The 21,401-nt window shown below is 35.9% G+C and overlaps 5 protein-coding genes across 9 annotated transcripts; 1 reads left to right on the top strand and 4 right to left on the bottom strand.

Moving 5' to 3' along the window:
- Positions 1,245-3,932, top strand: LOC107612924 (THO complex subunit 4A; the record flags this gene model as incomplete). The annotated part of the gene is given in 5 exon segments (XM_016314712.2): positions 1,245-1,302; positions 1,432-1,581; positions 2,316-2,384; positions 2,475-2,656; positions 3,200-3,932. Coding segments are annotated over 5 exon segments (637 nt in total), but the record flags the coding sequence as incomplete, so codon positions are not given.
- Positions 4,365-7,512, bottom strand: LOC107612922. Of its 3 annotated transcripts, XM_016314711.2 has the most exons (11): positions 6,787-7,506; positions 6,619-6,703; positions 6,349-6,545; positions 6,187-6,269; positions 6,043-6,088; positions 5,874-5,930; positions 5,725-5,779; positions 5,547-5,647; positions 5,388-5,451; positions 5,155-5,288; positions 4,365-5,033 (listed from the first exon to the last, which is right to left on the bottom strand). In XM_016314711.2, exons 1-11 carry the CDS (start codon positions 6,841-6,843, stop codon positions 4,860-4,862), a joined length of 1,053 nt encoding a protein of 350 aa, XP_016170197.1. In that variant the 5' UTR covers positions 6,844-7,506; the 3' UTR covers positions 4,365-4,859. The 3 variants fall into 3 exon arrangements, with proteins under 3 accessions (XP_016170197.1, XP_020964244.1, XP_020964245.1); XM_021108585.1 differs by having other exon boundaries at positions 5,155-5,451; positions 6,787-7,512; XM_021108586.1 differs by having other exon boundaries at positions 5,155-5,451; positions 6,349-6,576; positions 6,787-7,511.
- On the bottom strand, positions 9,562-12,691 carry LOC107614042 (ACT domain-containing protein ACR9). Of its 2 annotated transcripts, XM_021108584.1 has the most exons (7): positions 12,220-12,691; positions 11,753-11,792; positions 11,389-11,601; positions 11,177-11,282; positions 10,587-10,938; positions 10,029-10,313; positions 9,562-9,928 (listed from the first exon to the last, which is right to left on the bottom strand). In XM_021108584.1, the coding sequence occupies exons 1-7, from the start codon at positions 12,265-12,267 to the stop codon at positions 9,782-9,784; spliced, it is 1,191 nt and encodes a 396-aa protein (XP_020964243.1). In that variant the 5' UTR covers positions 12,268-12,691; the 3' UTR covers positions 9,562-9,781. The 2 variants fall into 2 exon arrangements, with proteins under 2 accessions (XP_020964243.1, XP_016171741.1); XM_016316255.2 differs by lacking the exon at positions 11,753-11,792 and having other exon boundaries at positions 12,220-12,689.
- On the bottom strand, positions 13,913-17,753 carry LOC107613469 (UDP-glucuronic acid decarboxylase 5). Of its 2 annotated transcripts, none has more exons than XM_016315474.2 (13): positions 17,610-17,753; positions 16,980-17,096; positions 16,349-16,435; positions 16,102-16,189; positions 15,879-15,970; positions 15,645-15,709; positions 15,475-15,563; positions 15,140-15,217; positions 14,938-15,031; positions 14,788-14,854; positions 14,648-14,711; positions 14,513-14,553; positions 13,913-14,331 (listed from the first exon to the last, which is right to left on the bottom strand). In XM_016315474.2, exons 2-13 carry the CDS (start codon positions 17,067-17,069, stop codon positions 14,146-14,148), a joined length of 1,041 nt encoding a protein of 346 aa, XP_016170960.1. In that variant the 5' UTR covers positions 17,070-17,096; positions 17,610-17,753; the 3' UTR covers positions 13,913-14,145. The 2 variants fall into 2 exon arrangements, with proteins under 2 accessions (XP_016170960.1, XP_016170959.1); XM_016315473.2 differs by lacking the exon at positions 17,610-17,753 and adding an exon at positions 17,191-17,535.
- LOC107614495 lies at positions 18,220-20,928 on the bottom strand. Its single transcript, XM_016316692.2, has 3 exons — positions 20,336-20,928; positions 20,070-20,243; positions 18,220-19,982 (listed from the first exon to the last, which is right to left on the bottom strand). Exons 1-3 carry the CDS (start codon positions 20,873-20,875, stop codon positions 18,285-18,287), a joined length of 2,412 nt encoding a protein of 803 aa, XP_016172178.1. The 5' UTR covers positions 20,876-20,928; the 3' UTR covers positions 18,220-18,284.

Below are 21,401 nucleotides of genomic sequence, written 5' to 3'. Positions count from 1 at the left end.
TCTGTCTGTGCCTACGCATTTAGTTGTCGACTGTGAATGTTATGCATTTTGTAATTTCGCTTTATGCGACTTTGAGCTCTATTCTTTCATTGAGCTTTTAGAATTATTATCTCTTTCTATATATATTATTGTATAAGCCTTAGATTTGTCGTAATCTCTGATTAACCTTTGCTTTACGACATGAGATAAGACTTTAGGGTAATTGGGCAGTTTAATTCATAATAGCATGGGCGATGGCGAATAGGTTTCTCGGGTAACATTCTAGTGAACAGTGGCAAATATTCTTTGTAATCTGAAAAAGACTTGTACTACGTAAAAGTGTGAGAGCAGAGAAAGAATTTGTGAAACTAATAGTTTAGAGGCCTTCTTATTGATCAAACAAGAGATCAATACAATGTCGACAGAAGACAATGATCTTCTTTTGAATATTAGAGAAGTTCTTCACCACAACTGGACAGCTAACATTTCACTAATTCAATGATTAGCAATTGATATAGCTCATTGCTAAGTGGCTACGAAGAATAAACAATCATACACAGAATGGCTTCAACCCTGGAATGCTTTCGAGGTTATAGATTATTTCTAACTTTCGATTTTTTTTGTCTTCCTTTCTTTGCGTTATTTATTTATTTATTTGTTACTTTTAGGAAATAATTTTAGAGAAATACTAAAGGGTCAATATAATTTTATTATTTTTAAACAATAATTAGTTATTAATATTTAAAAATATGGATTAAAAATATATTTTAAACTAATTTTCCCTTCAAATAAATAATAGAATATGGATTATGATTCTAATTTTATTCTATATATTTTCATCAATTAGAATCATAATCCATATTCTATTATTTATTTGAAGGGAAAATTATTTCTTTAATCCAATAAAGGGCGGAAGAAGTGATGAGACCGACTTAGATTTTACGGCTGCAAATTATACCGCGTATATTTCTCTTTCACTATTTTGACTTTGTTTCCTTCTTAGTCTCTGCTTCCTTCCGCTTTTCTAGCCCCCAGCTGGCACCTCCTTACATTTTATCCTCTCTTTCTCTCTCTCCTTCGAGGAAACCCTAATCTCCCTTCCTCCTCCTCCATTCCTTTTCCCTCTTCAGATCCAATCTAATCTTTGCTGCAACCATGTCTGCGGCACTCGATATGACCCTTGACGACATCATTAAGAACAACAAGAAGTCCGGATCAGGCGGATCCCGCGGCCGTGGTCGCCAACCCGGATCCGGACCCGGACCTACTCGCCGCTTCCCAAACCGCGCCGCCAACCGTCTTGCGCCTTACGCCACCGCTAAGGTTTTTACTTTTATTTTTAATTGATTTTTGTTCGATTTGAATATTTTCGAATCTTTTTGTTTATGGGATTCAGATCGCGAAGGTGATTTGGTGTAACCTTTTGTTGGTTTCGTTTTTATATGTTTTCAGGCGCCGGAGACAGCGTGGCAGCACGACCTGTATGCAGATCAGGCTGTGGGAGCTTTCCCTGCGCAGGGTGGTCGAGCGTCGTCGATTGAAACGGGGACCAAGCTATACATCTCGAATTTGGATTACGGTGTTTCTAACGATGATATCAAGGTGAGCCATCTCTTATTGATATTCAATAATCTATCTTTGTTTCCTAAGCAGAGCGCTTTGGTGTTCTGACTTTTGAATTTGAAGCCTTTGACGTTGCTTGTTTTGCTACTCTCTCTCTCTCTCTCTCTCTCTCTCTCTCTCATTACATTAAGGGATGTAGAAGAACACTTCCTAGCCATGCCTTTGCTTGTATATGTGAAATTTGATTTTGAATTGGCTCTGTTATTCTACTCTTTTTATGTATTTAAAGAGATAAAAGCACGTGAAGCACATATTCTAATTGTAACCGCTACAAACTCATGTATGCATGATTATTGGTTAGTGATAATATCGAATATTTCTATCAGCTTGGGACATCTGATAGCGAGCTTAATTGCTATGCTTTCTCAATATAAAAACACTAAACACAGATTTGGACTACTATTTTAAGGAGTCATTATTTCAATATTTCTTATCATATCTTTTCCTTTCCCATTAATTACACTGAGGTCAACGTCTGGTGCAACATAATGAATGGGAAAGAATTACAACAACGTGTATTCGCAATCCTTTAAAAAGCTACAAATAATGATGTTTCCAAGTTTATCACTGACGATGCATACAACACCAGGAACTTACTTTCATTGTTGTTCTAATCATGCCTGCATGTGTTTTGTTTATGCTATATTTCATTCTATCTCCTGTTGAAGTTTTTCCACTCTGTATTTATTGTTTTTTTTTTCAAATAATTGTAGGAATTATTTTCTGAAGTTGGTGACTTGAAACGGCACACTGTTCATTACGACAGGAGTGGGAGATCGAAGGTATCTAGTCCAGCTGGAATATTTTGGTCCTTCTGATCAATTGTTTCTGTCCTGCCATAGTTTAGAAAAAAAAATACTCTTTTTCCATAGGGTACAGCGGAAGTAGTCTTCTCGCGGAGAGCTGATGCTGTAGCTGCAGTGAAGAGGTACAACAACGTGCAACTGGATGGGAAACCAATGAAGGTAGAGATTGTTGGAACGAACATCACAACACAAGCTGTTGCTCCTGCTGCAAATGGAGGTTTTGGAAATTTGGGTGTAGTTCCCAGAAGGTATGTAATTCATTAATGAATCTGTACATTGGTGTTTGGGTTGTCCTTAATCTAACTTTTGGAAGTTAGGCATTCATGATTCTATTGTGCTGGGACTGACTGTTGTTATGGGATGTGCATGCACTGATTTTTTGTATTTCGAGGTTTCTCTTTTACCATGCTGCAAAGCTTCACTATGTCCTGTTTTGTGTTGATTAAATTATTTCCTTTTTTGTAAATGTAGTTCATTGTTCCGAATTTGGCATTACCTTGAAGGATTGCATTGATTATATTAACTTCGCACTAAAGATTGCCATTTCATATTTGAAATTTGGATCTTCTAACAAAAACCTTAGAGCATGCATCCTGTTGTGTATATGAGTTTGATCGGTGAATACTCAATTTTAGTTCTGGTAATTATACCTAAATCTTTTGTGATGCTTTTTATCATGAAATATCTTGTAGACATTGTTTTTATAATCCAATTTGAAGGTCTATATCATTGATTTGGCAATGCTTTTGATCTATTTAAAGCTTATTACACGTATTTTGGCTTTTAAACAGTGGACAAGGGAGAAGTGGAGGGCCATTAGTACGACCACGTGGTGGTGGAAGTAGAGGACGTGGCCCTCCTCGAAGAGGTCGAGGGCGTGGAAGAGGTCGTGGCGGCGAGAAGGTATCTGCGGAAGATCTTGATGCTGATTTGGAGAAGTACCATTCAGAGGCAATGCAATTAAACTGAAGAAATTACCCGTGTTATATTTTCTTGGTATTACCGTTGTGGTTATTGGGGCTTGGTGATGGAACACTGCCTACTTATGTAACTTTATCCCATGCTTTTAGGGGAAAAAGGGGAAGGACAACTTCTAGAGTGAACTTTTTCCGTTGATATATGTAGTTTGGGATTTTTGTAGTCAAATATTTATTTTTCTTGACTACGACTGAAATGTGGGTAAAGAAACAAAGTCAGGATGTAATATGCAGTCGGGCTTGCTTTCATTGGCTTTAATCAATTTTTATTCAGCAAGTATGGATGTGGAATCTGTGATCTCGTCTATCCATGCACAAAGAAAGCTTTGGCTTCAAAATGTGGAAGGCTGCAGATTTCTCCCACTGCTGTCTGCTGCTTTGTGTTTTGATTAGACTGTAACTGTGGAATCATCAAAGAAGGTAGCTTTCCCTGTTGTTGCCTCCTCCCCCCAGAATGACAAAGCTCCTTGAATCTCTCTTGGTAGTATCATTTTTCCTGTGCTATTAATTTTTTTATATGATGGTATACCATGTTGAGTTTTTCTTACCTGTATTGGCTGTATCTTTTAGGGAAGTTGTTTTTCTCTTGACTGTTTGGTAATTCTGACATACTATCTAGTGGGATGGAATCTATCATCTGTTCTCTGGTTGGGTGCACTGGTCAAGATAGTTCAACAGATGAAAGATAGATAGAGCCTTCCGTGATAGGTTTGCTGCAGGAGTTAGCATTTATGTAGATCCTGCTGCATTCAAGGTTAAGCTGTCTAAATGGTGTTCTGTTTACATTTTGTTCCGAATTATTTCATATGCAATCATCAGTATTCGAACTGAATGTTACATAGGGAAGAGGGAAGTGCTTGCTCTTAGTGATGGTTGGAGTGGTCGTTGAACAATTCTGTTTTCAAGGCATGTAAGTTGGGTGTGGGAAAGACTTGCAGTGCAGGGATTATAACCTGGTGCATATTTCTCCCATGTTGGGTTTTGTACAAGCCGATATATTAGCAAAGGATATGATCATCGACGGCCAGTTCTAGTTAATAATCATCCCCAATACAAGTGTTTTGTTCTTAAATATGGGATTGCTAAGTTGATTTTTTGAAGCTCCTACTTTGCAGCAGTTAGGACTTGAGGTATATAATTGTTACAAAGCTTAGCGCCTTTTTATTATCTTGTTCAATGTAATTATAACCTGTTGTTCGTAGTCATATAGAGAGTAACCGACAACTTGTTCGTAAATTTGATGGAACGAATTGCAGTTCCGTGCCTTTTATAAAAAATCCCCGCTTTGTGAAGTTGGATTGAATTCTAGATTTATTGCTGATAGAGTAAAATTGTACATGAATTATCATTATCATTAATGATAATAGTGCGTGCGGGAAATGTTCAGAGACCCTTTTTCCCCTTGCGTTTCCCTGTTGGCATGCATTCAAAGTTGGAAGTTCATCTGTAAAAACTTCATGGGCATGGGGATGGTCTAAGATGACTTTGGCTTGGCAATCTTTGCCCAGAAGGACAATAATACCCTCAACAAGGAGTAAAGGATTGCCTTAATGCAAAAATCCACCAAGTTCCAGCAAGTGGAAGGCCAATACCAGGGATATAACAATCTAAAGAACAAACTTATAAGATGCCGAGGGTATCGTCCAACCTGAGTGCCATTTTATAATATCTAAGTCAAATGTTTCTAGGCTGCAAACATCTAGCTCCTACTATTTTAGTTAACTGTCAAAATACAACCTAGGTTGAGAATAACAGCATTTGCCACTTACCGGAAAGAGCAAATCCAATGCTTCCCAGGCCGTATGACAAACGGCTCTAGTGGGATACATCAGACCGCCAGGAGAAGTGAAACTATACAAACAAGTTTTTAGTCTTGTACTTGTAGTCATTCTAAGTTCCATGCCTGTACAATATTGATAAAAAAAATAAAATAAAAAGGGGGTTAGTTCGAGATAAGAATTTTTTGAGTATAGTATTTCATGGTAACTATAGTCCATAGTACCCTGAAGGACCTTAATTTCTGAAAGGTAATGCAGTAGTACTGGTTCCACCTTCAACTTTTGAAGCTGAAAATAATTTCAGAACCACAGATCAGTAGGGTAGCTAACATCATCATTTCTACATTGGTACAGAGAACAACTCCAAACACAAAAAGTTGTACCTGATCAGTAAGTTCTGTAACAAATATATCTGCCGGGCCACCATTCAAGAAGGCATTTGGAAAAGTTGGACAATGTTTCAGAAAGCTATCCATTTTGTGAGCTGCATAGAGAACCAACAACCTTTTTAGAAGACTTGGACAATTATTCATAGGCTAATCCGGTCTACATAATATCTACCTGCATTGTAAAAGAGCATGAACCTTGAAAGCAAAAGATACATATCTCGTTGTGCCTGGAATTCAATGAAAATTTTAAGTGCCGCTAAATCCATATCAGGTGAGCATAGTTCTACTGATAAATAACACTCTGAGGAGATCTCATCAGACCTGAACTGGGATTTTATTCAATTGATTGGGGACCAATGTAACATCTTGCAGAAGGTACTGATCTTGAAGTGGAAGAGGAAGAGGAAGAGGAAGAGGAAGAGGAAGATTAATAATCATTGGCCAAAACTTTTTCCGAAACATTAATAAGATTTGGCTATAGGACTCTTACACGGAATAGAGACTGGAAACGCCTTGTGTGTGTTTGAATGTCAATCCTTTTCATAAACAAACAATAAATATTTTTAAAGTTACAAGGGAATAAGCATAACTAACTTGTTCATCACTTCATCTACAAAAGATTCATCATACATACCAGAAAACATTAGTGGCACCTTGAACAAGAGCAGCTGAGTAGCGAAGCAGAACTTCTGAATTGTCAAGTTGAACTTCAAATAACTGCAAAAATGTTTGAACCAGTTTTATATATATATATTTTGCGCAACAATCTATAAATGAAATGAAAGGCAAGACATACCCATTTGTGGAAGAGGAGGGCAAATATGTTGGATGCAAATGATTGGGTCCACATTTGAACAATCATTTCAAGAATACGTTTTCCAGTCTCTGGAACTCTGGCAAAATACTCAGCAAGAACATCATAGAAACATAACGGACCTTCAATCAAATCCTCTGCAGGAGATATAACATCTTCTTCCTTTTTCACTATTACATCTGTTCTACCCAGGAGACTCAAAATCATCAACTATAATACGCGTACAGTTTCAAATTTCCATAACTAACTCACCTTTCGCCCGATCATCCACTTCTAAAGCTACATCTGCAAATAGCTCCTGCAACAAGTTGCGCCTCTGCGACGGATTAGCTACTGCCTGCAACACACACACATATTTACATCAACACAAAGCAAGCATTAAGATTAAAAAAAAAAACTTGAAATTAGAAGAAAAGGAACCCGGTGGAGCTTCTTGTGGATGGCTTGAGAAAGAGCACTGAGACAACTACTAGTCATTTTTTTTTTTTGTTTTCAGGAAGCAATATTCTGATATCTGAATTCAAATGGAGCAGCAGTGTTTTATAGTCTTTTTTATGAAAACACAGATTTCAATTTCCACATGATATGTGTGTGTATAATATCTTCCGACAGCACCACCGACCGTACAGTAGTACAAATCAAAGTTGACGCATGTTTGGAGTTGGATCCTAGTGTTTGGTCCTAATTAATAGTTGTCCATAGCCGTTTCTCTCTTTTGACATATATGTATGTGGTTTTTGTGCTTTTCATTTTCGTGCAACTATATTGTTTATTTATTTAAATTTAATCTAATCTAATGTTATGTCATTTTATGTTAGAGAGACGTAGAAGGAAATGTGATTAGTGTGAGGTGTTTGGCCACGGTGGCACCATGGAAGTGTCAGGATCAAAGTGTTGTCAAAATTAAAGGCTGGTATTGGAAATATGAGACACAAAATTAAAGGCGTTTGTGCATCGTTGCGGTTTAATTTGGTGGGTGCTGTGTTGTCCTAGCTACCGCGTGTTCACTAAAATAGTATAATGTTGTCAACTTCATAGGTTGGATCACTATAATTTAATTCATGAGGAAATCGGTTTACTTTGATTTTTCTTTTAGTACACATGTTATGTAAACATAGTTACCATTAGTTTTTTGTAGAGATATAAACTTCTCTTACATTATTATCTACACCTCATAATAGTAGATAAATGGTATACGAATTTAAATCTTTTATCTAAGAGACGCAGTTTTCACTGTCATCTTGGGAGCTGTTTTTTTTACTCTCATGAAACTCGGTTTAATTTTTTTATTCTCTAATGGATGGCGGTGATAAAATCACATTGTTTAAATGCATATATTATGTGCCGACCACAGAACTTTTCTCAATCTAATCAGCATTGCAGAACCTCAAACTCATCATAGTATTTGTTCTGAACTAAGTCAAAGTTCACAAGAAAACAACATTGAAAGGTCCAAAAAGGTTATTATGCAAAATAAGCCTATAAAAGAGAAAGAATCAAGATCTATGGAACCTTGAATCATTCAAATTAATACTACAAAATTGATCCGTGAAAATGTTTCTGAGCCCATAAATATTAAGTAGAGTAAAGTAACAAGTAGGTCCCTGAAGATTTTGATCTCGAATTAGTCTTTAAAAAAAAAAAGTACAAATTTAGTTCTTTACGATAATAAACAGTGGACACATGAAGTTCTTCTATCAATTTATCACGTAAAATTTAATGGTACTGCCTAGGGGTGTCAAAAATCCTCAGGAGGCGGGGATCCCTGCGGGGACCACCCCGAATGGGGCCCCGTTGGTGGGAAATTTTTTCCGTGGGGATGGGGATGGGGAGCAAAATTCCCTCGAGACAGGTGCGGGGACCCGAGCGGGGATCCCTGCCCCATCCCCGATAATTTCCCGAATGTTTGAAATTTTTTAGATAACCTTACTTTATTTCTAACATAGGTGGGTTTTTTAGTAATTTTACCAATTAAAAAAACACTAACCCTATTATTCAGTCTTCTCTACTCACTGTGTTGTATAATTTTGATTTTCTCTCCTTTTATGTATCTAAACCAATTAGACATATAGGATTTATAATTTTGAAATAGTTAGGGTTTGATTTTGAAATAGTTGCTTGATTTTCTCTCCTTCTATGTATCTAAAGCAATTATGACCATCAAAGAATACTTGATGTTAAAGACTATATCTTATTGCTTTTTTTTAGAATGGAAGTTGTATTTTAAGATTGTATTTTATGGATTATAATTTGCTATGTTGTATTTCTGGACTTATAATCTTAGATAAGATATGTTTGTGTGTTTGTAATAGTATTTTGTAGTTTTTTTTTATTTTTTTGATATTTTTTACTATAATTTTCATATGAATATTAAATATAAGGGGATGGGGAATGGGACCCCGCGGGGAATATGGGGAACGCGGGGAATGGGGATGGGGATTAATTCTAGGGGCGGGGAGCAGGGAGGCATCCCCCACCCCCGCCCCGCCCCATTGACATCCCTAGTACTGCCTATATATACCGTTAACTACTGTGACATGTTTATTAATGAAGGATTGTCATGCAGATAACAACTTTTAGAATGAAACTTCACATGTTTTATTAGAATTCACAATAAATAGAACAGTTGATAAAAATTATATGAAAACTCAAAAGATAATAAATATTTTACTATCCAAAATTATATTTTCTATACTCATGTGGCAATAAAAAGACATACATATAGATAACTTTGTTTTGTTTCACACTATCCATTAACAAAAAGACATATATGTCCTTTTTTTTCATCAAAGATTAATTAGTTCGTAGTTAAAATTTTCATAGATCTAATTGTCACTTTACTCTATTAAGTATAATGGTTATAACGACCAGGATTGTGATATCTCATTTAAAAATAAAGCCGCTACTCTAATAAAAAAAGAAAAGAAAAGAGAAAACACTATAAAAAAAGGAAGAACTAAAAGGGATAAATTGTTATCATAGTCACAAGATACACAAATTAACTTAAGCATGGTAATATCCTTGCATAATCTTCTCCGGTGTGGTCTTGCAGCGAACAAGTTAGCGAGTTCTCATCTATAATGAAGATCAGAAAGATAAAAATACTCCAAACAATGACACTGACAAAATGAACTGTTGGATTCATTCTCAATGGCTTTCTGTTTCACTTTTAACAAGTGATAACCGAACAACAGAAACTCTTGCATCTCCTGACTGAACTTTATTTCATTAATAAAACCTTTATAAACAACGTGTTAGGATGAAACAAACATCATATACTCACTAACGAAATTACAACGCCAACAATTGATCATCAGCATAAGAAATAATAATCAGAAGACACAACTACTATTGGAAACACCAGATGAGGCATATTATGCTAAAAAAAGGAAAAAGAAAAAGCACTATTCAATATCTACCAACCCATCAACGTTCTTCTAACTCTATCTACAATCTGATTTCTAGCAGCAACACTTGTTAAGTGAAATTCACAGTTCTCATCCAAAAGGAATCTGTACACCTCCCATTCACGTGCTGATGCTGAACAACGTCCTACTTCAGCCTAAAACAAAAAGGGAATAACATAAACATTGTAAGATCTTGATTATTGATAACAATTGGAGATAGTAGAGATTTTCTATCACATTGCTGAATTTGCTTACCGAGAAAACACAGATTCCAAGTGTTTTGAGAGCATATGTGACGTCATAGAACACCCGAGGTCTTCCCATTCCAGATAGCTCAACTGGATTAGCAACCAATAGTTCAGTATCGGGCCCTCGGTTGGCAATCACAACTCGCAATGGATGAAGCATTTCCTGCTTTAGACGTGAGCAAAGCGCACTCTGCTTCCCGGAATCCAAAATCTTTTTCCCATCTTTCTGCTGAATAAATATGTCTAAATCACGATACCCTTTTGTGTTTGGTGAAAAACGGCCATAAGAAATCTGCGAAGAAGAATTCAAGTGTCAGCAAACTGCAGCAATGCTATAGTTTTGCCAGGGTGACTAGAAAGTTAGTCTTAAAAGGATCATAGGTCGACAAAACTGATAAAATAACCATGGATATAAGTCCAAGAACTTTTGAAGTCAGCATTCTACCAAAAATTGAAGAGATGAATATTGTATATCTTTGAAGGATATTTGAACTTGAAAGAAATGAGAACCTATCAAGCATACTTATGTTGCAAAAGTGATTCCATAAAGAAAGAAAACCTATACCTTTATATTCATGTCTTTCAAAGTTCTCATAATGTCATAAAGAAGACCCTTGTGATCCGCACAATGTATTTGAATAAGTGTGTGAGCTGGACTTAGCGAATTGTCTATTATCACATTGGTCCTTTTCAACTTTGTCATATCTGGGCTAAGAGCTTGAGAACGCCGCTCATTATCTGATAGCTCGCATTGAAATAGCTCCTCGGCTAAAACAGGTGACAGAGAAGTGATGCCTTGATTACATTCATACTCCGGACCGGCCAATTGAAGTTCACAGCTGACACAGGAGTCTTGGAGAACATTGTTCAATCTTTCGCACGTCTCATCTTGTCGCTTTCTTGTGTGTAAAAGTTCTCTATAACAAAAAATAAGTGACAGTTACTAACAGCCAGCATTACTCACTTGAATCAAAGGCATCAATATTTGACAGAACCAATAGATTCCTTATAATGTTCATAAGCCAAATTTCAAGTAGCATCTCCTAAGGGGGAAGCCACATCTAGAAAAGAAACATATTCCTTGCAATCAACATTATCAACTAATCCCACCATGGCATTCAGCCAAAAAATTTCACAATCAGATAGGCCACTCACATGTTATCTGTTATGAAAAAGAGGTCCAAGACTCTGCCATCGGGTGTCGTCGTCACTTTCACCTTTTGTATAGAAAGTTCAAGCTCCGAGAGGACTTTTGTAACATCTAGAAAAGTATCAACTATAGCATAAGCAACAAAATCGCAGCTCACACACACACACACACACACAAAACATGAAAGATCAACTCAAACAAAGAGAATTTCTGCTACCGTGTAACAATCCCTTTCGATCAAGGCAACAAAACTTGAGTAAATATACAGGAGATGATCTTGGAGGTTGCTGGACAAGATAAAACGAGGCGGAACACGGTGGGCAAACTGATTGAAGGCGATCTTTAAGAAAAGAACAACTTGTAGCGAGCAATGTGGAATGAGGAATTACCCACAATACAATGTAGCACCAAATGCCATCAGTTGAGATGTCTGAGAATATTCAGAGGAGTGAAATAAAGCGATCAGCCTCCACTAGCCATAGCATTTAAGCCAAGAAAACCACTCACATTATAAAAAATCTCGAATTTGGATCCTCTAAATTTTAGATTTTCACTTTAGAGAATAAAGTGAGATCTCTCACCATTGAATGCTTTCTCTCCCATGTTTTCTTTTGGTCCGACCTATGAAATAAACGGTGATCATACTTTACCTTCTAAAGTAAAATTCAAAATTTAGAGAATCCAAATCAAAAAATCGAAGGAGTCATATAATAAAAGCCAAAGCCACAAGGAAGACATTTACTCAGAGTCTAAAATCTATTGAAAAAAAAAAAAATACCAGTAATCAAGATGCAGCACAAATAATTCAGCGAACTAAGATATCTATTTTTAGTATTTCCAAATTAATGAAATCTGTGCTATTATCATGAAAGTTATCAGAGTCAAAAAATTCTTTAAACTATGAAGCCACCAAAATTAAACAACTACTTTAGCAAAGAGGAAATTAAATAAATAACAAAATTTCCAACTGAAGAATGTCATAAAAGTGAAACAAAATACCCAGTCTACCAAAAGAATTCAACCGGTGAAAGAGTTTAAGGATGACAACCTCCTTTGGCAATGGAGAGACCGAAATCGAGGATGATTCTGAAGACATCGCAAGCGAGACCGGTTTTGTCGGGGCAGTTTACAGTTATGACAAAAGGCTCACCAGACTTGCTGGCTTCCTTTATCTGAACAACGTCGTCGTCGCCGCCGGCGCCGCCGGGAACTCTCATGATGATGATGGTTACAGCTCTGACACGCGTGGCAGGTCAAAGGAAGTGAATCGGTGAGTAGTGTGAGATGGTTTTGGTTTTATAGTTTTAGGTTAAGATTAAGGTTTGAGTTTGAGTTTGTTACGTTGCTTAACAGAAAAGAGTAATTGAAGGGAGGAGAAGGTTGAGAACAGTGTGGTGACTGGTGAGAGTTAAGATTAGATTTTCCCCATCTAATTCCTCGTTAAGCTGACTGTGATTCGACATGTCCACGTCAGCAACCCAGAAGCCACAGTAGTGAAACGTCGCCGAATGTTGCTGGTTTCTGACTTGCTGCTTATCTTTCTTGTTTTTTTTTTTGGATTAATTTGTAAATCTGAAGAGTTTGTGGTTAATCAATGCGTTATTTTATGTAATTCGAAACTTTATATTTATTTAAATAGATGAGTAAATTTACTATTTTACTAACTTAATTTAGTTTTATTTTCAGTTTAATTTGAGATCACGGTTGTTTCGTATCTATTTTAAAATGTTTTATTTTTTCATATCTATTTTAAATTTTTCAATTCCGAATTATATTGAGTATCTTTTTGTTTTATATTCTCTCACTCGATTCCTCTCTAAAATCTTTTCGGTGGTCGATAATTCCTTAAAGCGGCCAACATATTTGAATTAGTTATTGACACTTTTTCTATATACCTGATCGCGGCCTAATTTCTATATATTTATTTGGCTTAATACCAACAAAGCATGTTCCTATTGTGAGTTGTGACAAACGTAGGATTAAGACCGTGGATGCAATTCAAATGTTATTAAATAATCCTAAAAGCTCTTCAGGTCTTTTGTTTGTCAGTTAATTACAATCAAGTTAGATAGAAATAAATTTTTATATTTTGTATGTAATTAGTGAATTAAAATAAATATAATTTTATATTTAAAATAAATTAAAATAGAAAAGAAAAACTAAGAGAGTAGAAAACACTTTAGTAAAAGATTGGAAAGCTAAAAATTAAACTTCTAATGTATTTCAATGATCTTTTTTTGAAAATAGTGTTATGGAAGTTTTCAACAAATATAAGAAAAACAAGAATTTCAAATAACTAGAAGCCAAGGAAAGGAGGCAACACTCAACCAGTTCTATTGGTTTTACAAGATTTGTCACACTTGCTAGAAGAGTCATTAGGCAAGGTGAGTTAGAGAATTTATGAAAATAAGGATCTTTAGTTCATGGAACTTGAGCACTTGAGAGGGAATGATGATTGAAAATATGTGACTTTTAGAAAACTATGATTTTTTAATTTTTAATAAACTATTCCTAATTTTTTATTTGCCGTTTATTTTCCACCAAGTGAAAATTAGTCCACAAAAAGTTACAAGTCATTTGACTTATGTGGACCTTGTATCAGAGTAAAAGACACATCTCCATACTCTAATAACATTTATCTATTTTCCAAGGGATGTGTTTACTTAGAAGAAACTCAAAACCCAGAAAATGTGTATAAAGAAATTCAGAAGAATATTAAAACTAAAAGAAAAAAAAAAATCATAAGCAGAACTTTAAATTCAATAAACATTCCAAAATTTGAAGTGACAAGCTGTAGTCTTCTGGCAAATAATAAACATTTAAAGATAACAACTCTTTAAGACTTTAACTATGTGACAATTCAGAAACCAAATTAGAAAGCCATCCAAACCTCCTGAGTATAATAACTATGAATATGAAAAATTTTAAAACTGCAGATTCATCCCTCTTAACATGTATGGACAAAGTGAGGGAGTTAATTGCTCTTGTCGACTCCAAGCCTCAGACGGAAATCCTCCTCCATGCGAGGAAGGCCATCGCGCAACTTGATTTTCGGTTCCCATCCCAACAATTCCTTTGCCTGTGTTATGTCCGGTTTCCTCTGTCGTGGATCATCCGGGGTGTTCTCCACCATCTTGATCTCCACTTTTGGATTAATAAGCTGCAAAGCATGCATAAAGCATTAACAATTTTGCATTCTCTTTGCAGATAAACATATAGATGAAATGTGTTAATTTGGTATTGTGCTCATATAAGTCCTTAAGATCAAAACAATTTTGTAAATCATACTAGGAGAGATGAAGGCTACTAATACAAAAGGGTAAAACATCTTAAAAACTAACCTCCTTCACTGTCTCAGCAAGTTCAACCATTGTAAATTCACCTGAAAATGTAAGCATACTCAAATAAGTAACTGAGGCTAAATAAAGGTAAAAGTGAGTGGTATTCAAATATAGGCCTCTCAATATAACTCTTACCTGGGTTTCCAAGGTTGATTGGTCCGGTGTTCGGTCCTTCCATGAGACGGATAAGGCCATCAACCTAAGGCATTTCACAAAATAAATATAAGCAGATTCCTGGTTTTAATACAACAATTAAAACAGATTCAGGTACATACCATGTCTGAGACGTAGCAGAAACTGCGAGTTTGTGTCCCTGGAGATTGGACTGTCAAGGGTTCACCACTATAAAACAACAATAATTACTGATTAGGCAGAAACGAACCAGAATGGAGGGAAGAAAAATGAAGAATTAAGTTAGGCAATACCGAAGTGCCTGAGCAATGAAGTTGCTAACAACACGTCCATCATCAATGTTCATGCGCGGTCCATACGTGTTAAAGATTCTTGCAATGCGTATTTCTACGGTTGAAGATGAAGAAGAAAAACATCTCAAGGAGTGAAGTCTCTTTGGTAAATTTATACCAGACATATGTCATAAAAGACCAATAATTGAAGACAAGAAATTACCTAGCCCATGCTGCCTATGATAATCAAACATCAAAGTCTCAGCCACACGCTTCCCCTCATCGTAGCAGCTACGAACTCCTGTTATTAACATATATTAAGTCCTCAGTCTATGTCTACATGAATATGCATAAAAGAAATTATCTGCCTCAATAAGGTGAGCCTTCATTAAGGAGCAAATGAAGGGTGGGGATATAAAACAATTAAAGGAAAAATTCCCGGAAAACTCATCAAAGGAATTAGAAGCGAGTTCATAAATTGAAGAGGAAATTACTAACACATAGGATTAACATTTAAGAAGCCAAGGTAAAAGTTAAGGCCAGGAAAAAGGAAATTACCAATAGGGTTAACATTTCCCCAGTAGCTTTCAGGTTGGGGGTGCACAAGAGGATCACCATAAACCTCAGAAGTTGATGTAAGTAAAATCCTGGCAAAAAAATTAGAACCAATTAAGAACAACTTATAGCAGCATTTGAGGTTACGTTGAAAATATAAAAGAAATCCAAACCTTGCTCCAACTCGCTTTGCAAGCCCAAGCATGTTCAGTGTTCCAATCACATTTGTCTTTATTGTCTGTAAAGTTATTATTCCCTTACAAATTAGAAAGTCTTTCAAGGTATGACCGGTAGAGAAAAATGTTCAATTAAAGATGCATGACAGGAGCTTGGTGATGAACTAGAAAGCAAATTCTTCAGCCTTTACAGGATGGTTAAAGAGACAAAAGAAGACCTCAAAACGATACCTTCACAGGATTGTATTTGTAGAAAATAGGAGATGCTGGGCATGCAAGATGATAGATCTGATCAACCTCAATCAACAATGGCTCCGTAACATCTATGATGGGATCAAACGAAAATGTGCATCAGTGTCACTGGTTTACTAACAGATTTAAAGGAAAAGCAGAACATGCTATAATAAGCACAAGTCTCGGATAGTTGATAATAGAATAGTAGATGAGATAATACCATGACGGATAAGCTCAAATCTTGGATGACCAATCCATTTTTTGAGATTGTCCTTGGATCCAGTGAAGTAGTTATCAGCAACAATGACCTGGTTAAAGACAAGGTTATTGTGGCAGAACTTCGTTAAATCACACATTGTCCTATTTGCTTTATCATAATTTATTTCATATAAGATGATAGGAAGTTATTTCATTTATTTAGAATTATTTAAACATGAATAAAAATTCTTTAAGTGTAACATGCTGACCTCATTTTTTTCATTTTCCATCAATCTGTCAACCAGGTGAGACCCGATGAATCCAGCTCCTCCAGTGACCAATATTCTCATGTTGGACTGTAATCAAGAAGGAATAATAAATTAATAATAGGTAAAGGTAAAACACGGCATCGATCGAGGTAAAAAGATGTTTCTGTGAAATTAGTGATTGGGGTAAAGCTTATAGCCAAACACCAAATACAAATTGGATCAAAGATGCATAATTCACCTCTCATATACATAATCCAGAAGCATAGATACAACAATGAATATAAAAACAGAAAGGGAAAAAAAAACACTGAATACAGTTAGTATACAGTATACTGTCTATACTGATCTGTTTACAGTATCAATGTGTGACTTAGAAACAGACTTGTAAACAACAATTGATTCATTGTATCATTAACTAATTATGGTCACATCATATTCAACATATGGGGAAGAAAAAGACATAACATAAACCAAATCTTCAATCAATAAAATTCTAGCATTATGAGTTATATATAATTAAATAATGCAATCAACATGATGATCACAGTGACTTGTTTGCAACAAAAGAACATGAATTTAAAACTATTAAGTAAGCTGGAAGTTCGAATCAATCAACGATGCAATGGCTCACCTGAAAGAATTTGGAGAAACGCAAGGGAGATGGCAGAGGTGGCTGCTTTGTTGATGTTTGGTGATCTCCATTAGAAGAATTGTTTGCCATTGTCAGAGACCTTCAAAAATCAAAATCCTGCAAAATAAAAAAAGTTCTGGTGGATAAATAACATTCACAATCCAAATAATCTGGCTTTAAAAAAAGAAGAAGAAAAGAACAGGAACTGAACCTGATGAATAATAGGTCTAGAAAATTAGCAACACAAAACCCTAACCACTCTTCTGATACAAGCATAGAATGTTAATACACCCATTTATATATAGACAGGAATAAATTAAGATTCCCCACCAAACGGTGAATTTAAAAGGGAATAAAAACATTTATGAATATGAAAAATATAGAAATTTGGAAGAAAAACAATTGAGTAATGGAATCCTTGAAAGTCACGGAAAGTAGGAGGAAGACATAATGAAAGCACCCAGGCAACGACACAGTAATGGAAATCACACCAAACTAATATTCTGAAGTAAACATTCAGAAAAGGGGAAAAAATAAATAAAAATAACGAATAAAACGCAACCAACAGAAGCCCCACATTGAAATTTGTGCCTTTGACTAGTCTGTATAAAATAAAGGGTGTGAAATTACCCGACTAATGAGAAATTGAGGTGTTGATGGTGGGAGAGATCACGGATGAGAGTAAGTGAAAGTGAAAGGATCAAACTAGTTGGAGTGTGAAGAACGAAAGCGAATATGCTCTGTTGCTGCATGCGTATGTGAAGTACAACGTTACTATATAATGGCCTGCCACGTCATTTGTGATGACGGTTATTGGACCAACGTGGACCCCATGTTTTCTACCGAATTCAATCCAAATTTTAATCTCTCTATATTAATTAAAAAAGATAAGAATTTATGTTTCAATATTATCAATTATCCGCAACAATATTTTGATTCAAAAAATTTTTAAAAATATTTTTCTCAATATATAATTAATAGTCCGGTTACAATAATAATATTAATACCAAGTCAATAGCATGCGTTACTGATTTTGTTCTTGTTTAGCCTTGGTATCTTTTCTTAAATTTTAAAATCAAATATTTAAGTACATGAAACTCAGATTTAGATAACTTTTGTTAAAAACGATTGATTTATTTAAATTCAATTTTAATCTTATCTAATATCTTATCTTCTTTTCCGCCTTAATAATCATATCATCTCAGTATCAACATTTCAATTTTAAGTTAACTCGTTTTAACAAGTTAACATTAACATAAGCGGACTATATCATAAAAATGATTATACACAGCTTGGACTTTAATTTCATTTGTACAAAGCATATAATTTACATGATATCTCATACAAATTAATCTCGCTATTGGGATTGTTCCACTGAACAAGTTCTTTCATGCACTCTTCAATTTGCATCACCTCTTGCATAATAGTCTTCAAGCAAAAACCCAAAGCACTCAAACTCAGCACAATTTGGCTCTTCAACTCTTTCTCATTTTCACCATCATACAAGCTCTCAACAACACTTGTTGACCTTTGAAGAAAAGAGTCTATCTTATTCTCTATTCCTTCCTTGCCCAAAATAGAAAGCATCCATGCATCACACTTGGTTGACTTTCCATGTTCAAGATCACTAGAGATTCTCTTTCTCTCAATCTCCTCCTCAAGAATCTTAAGAGATTTCATTCTAGATATTTCCTCCAAATGTTGGATTGAAGAGCAAATCAACTCCTTAATGTGTCCAAGTTCATCTTGTAGCATGTTCACATCCTCTTTCTCATCATATATCTCATCCTCCATATGAAATTCTTGTTGGATAAACTTCAATGCATGATCTCCAAAGTGCAAGAGATCCACCAAATTTGACAATGATCCCAAAAGCTTATTATAACACTCTTTATGAAATTTTAAGAACCAGAAATTAGGCTCAATCTCTGCTTCCACCACAAACTTCCTTAGCTCATTAACTTGCATTCTAAACTTTCTTATGTTATCTTCCAAATCAGTTTTGCCTGCAACTCCAATTAGGCCTAATGACCCAATGGACTCACCAATTGTGACCAAACTTTGAGAGAGCCCAACTTTGGCTAAAGTAGAAGCCCTTTTGGGCATGAATATTAGGTCCACAAAAATAGAACATAAAAGCCCAATAAAAGTTTCAATGATTCTTGCAATGGCAAATTCGCTTGGTGGGCCAAAGTTTTTCCTACCAAGGATTAGAACAGCCCCAATAACCGCAGATATTCCACCTGCTGGGCCATACATTCGGCTTCTCTGAAGGATGCTTGCAAAAACAAACCACGGAAGGAGAGAAACAAATCTAATGGGCAAAAATTTCTCAAAGACAAAACAGCCCAAAACTCCATACACAGTTCCTAACACTGTCCCTTGGGCCTTTACATTTGCTGCTCTGAATGTGGGCTCCCTTCCTGAAACATAGCTAACTGCAACAGGAAGCCCGGCCCAGAACCCATTCTCTTTGCTGTAGGTTAATCCCATGAACACTGCAAGGCCCAATGAGATTGAAAATTTAATTGCTGGAACAAGGTTTGTGTTTCCCATTATTATGGCCCAGTAGTTAGAGCAGTTTCCTTTACTGTTTGGGGAAATTTGAGCTTTGTCTTTGTGTACAACACAAGACGTAGTAGTGAAGGATGTGTTGTGAAGGAGTTTGGCACAAAATAAGAAGAAATAAGTGGGTAAATCTTGGTGGGTTGTTGGCATGGTATGAAATGATTGGAGGAAATTTGTTGTGGCTTTTGTGCTTGATTCAGGAACAGTTAGGGAAGCCCCATGTTTTGTGGTTAAGGTAACATGTTCCTCTAGTGTACTAAGGCCATGTTTAAGGTCTTCATTGAGAATAACAATGTTGACTGGGAATGAGTTGGTACTTTTCAAAGCCAATTCCATCCCTCTGAGGTTGGTATCTATCTGTTGAAGCCTCTTCATTGGGACCCAGCAATGCAACCTGAAAACCTTAAGTAGAGGTGTCTCCCACCGTATGCTATCCTGTTCAAAATGGAATACACATAATAAGATTTTATTTTTAAATAAATTTATCAATTATTTTTACCTGAAGTTGATAGCTGAACTTACTTGACGGCCAACGATTGCTTGAAAGAGCTTGGTTTGAGTAGTTACGAAAGAGTTAGCATGAGTGACTAATGCATGTGAAGATGCAGAATTGATGTCATCCTCGCATATTACCTTTATTAGCACTTGCATTCTCTTCAACATACTCTTCCTTAATACCTTGTAATTTCTCTTTACCTGCACGTACAGCTTATATTATTTATGTTAATTTTTATGACTAATTGTATCTGAATACAAAGAATATGAATGATTATATATCTAACAATAACCTCAGAAGTCGCAAGACGAGGATAGGGAAGAAGCAAAGCAAGAAGGCTAGCGATGACGCCAAGTGCAGTACTTGCAGCCAAGCGTAAAGGGTGCATGAGAGGATCGGTGTGGACTCCATTAGCATAACCTGTCACATAAACAAGCACTATTTGACCAAGCGATATTCTCTTTGCCAACAAATGCGTTGACCGATCCGAAGGAAGAACCACCACAAAGGCAGCGACAGCGACCGCGACAGCGGTGGTGGCATTGGACAAGCGGGCTGGGTGCACAGCCCAGAGGGTGAGCATGGCGGGGCCGATGGCTTGGATGGTGGCGTAGAGGGCGAGCCAGCATGCTCGAAAGGTGTCTCCGAAGGTGGCGTCGTTGATGATGATGAGAACGAGAGAGACGTATGAGAATGCAGGGAAGGTTATGAGGGTTTGAATGGAGGGTGGGCCCAAGAGGGTAACGGAGCCCACTATGGTGCATGCTAGGGCGGTTCTGAAGGCTGAGGCTAGGCATGCTTGCCATAATGCTGGGAATTGGAACCGTGCCATGTCTCTAATTCTTCAATATTATTATTGTCTTACAAACTTAGTATATATAATGAGATTAGAGGCACCATGCATGAAGTAGTGGATGTGTACGTGGGGCATTTCTTAGGTAGTGGAGTAATGTTTATATACACTTAAAGAGATTTAAAAATTAATTATAAAGTATATTTCTGTAAACTAAAAATTTGTACTCATTATAATAGACCGATTATTTATAATAAAAAAACAGTCATAAATTGGTTGTTATATTTTGTATATTAAATATAAATATAAATCTATTTTTAAGTCCACTTCAGCTGAAGTGCACTTCAACTATGGACTTTCGACAATCTACTTTTAAATCAGTTTAGTAAATTGCCGAAAAGCCATAGTTGAAGTGTACTTCAGCTTACGTAGATTCAAAGATGGAATATAAATAGTCTTAAATATGTATATTTAATTATATTAAATATGGATATAAAAAACATTTTAAATGTTTATATTTAATTATTTTATAAATAATTTCTGTTATATTTTTTTAAAAAGACAA

Source organism: Arachis ipaensis, chromosome B08, assembly GCF_000816755.2.
Source record: "Arachis ipaensis cultivar K30076 chromosome B08, Araip1.1, whole genome shotgun sequence".
Classification (NCBI taxonomy): Eukaryota; Viridiplantae; Streptophyta; class Magnoliopsida; order Fabales; family Fabaceae; genus Arachis; species Arachis ipaensis.
The sequence above is the reverse complement of the archived record's forward strand: the minus strand, read 5'-3'. Positions and strand labels throughout refer to the sequence as shown.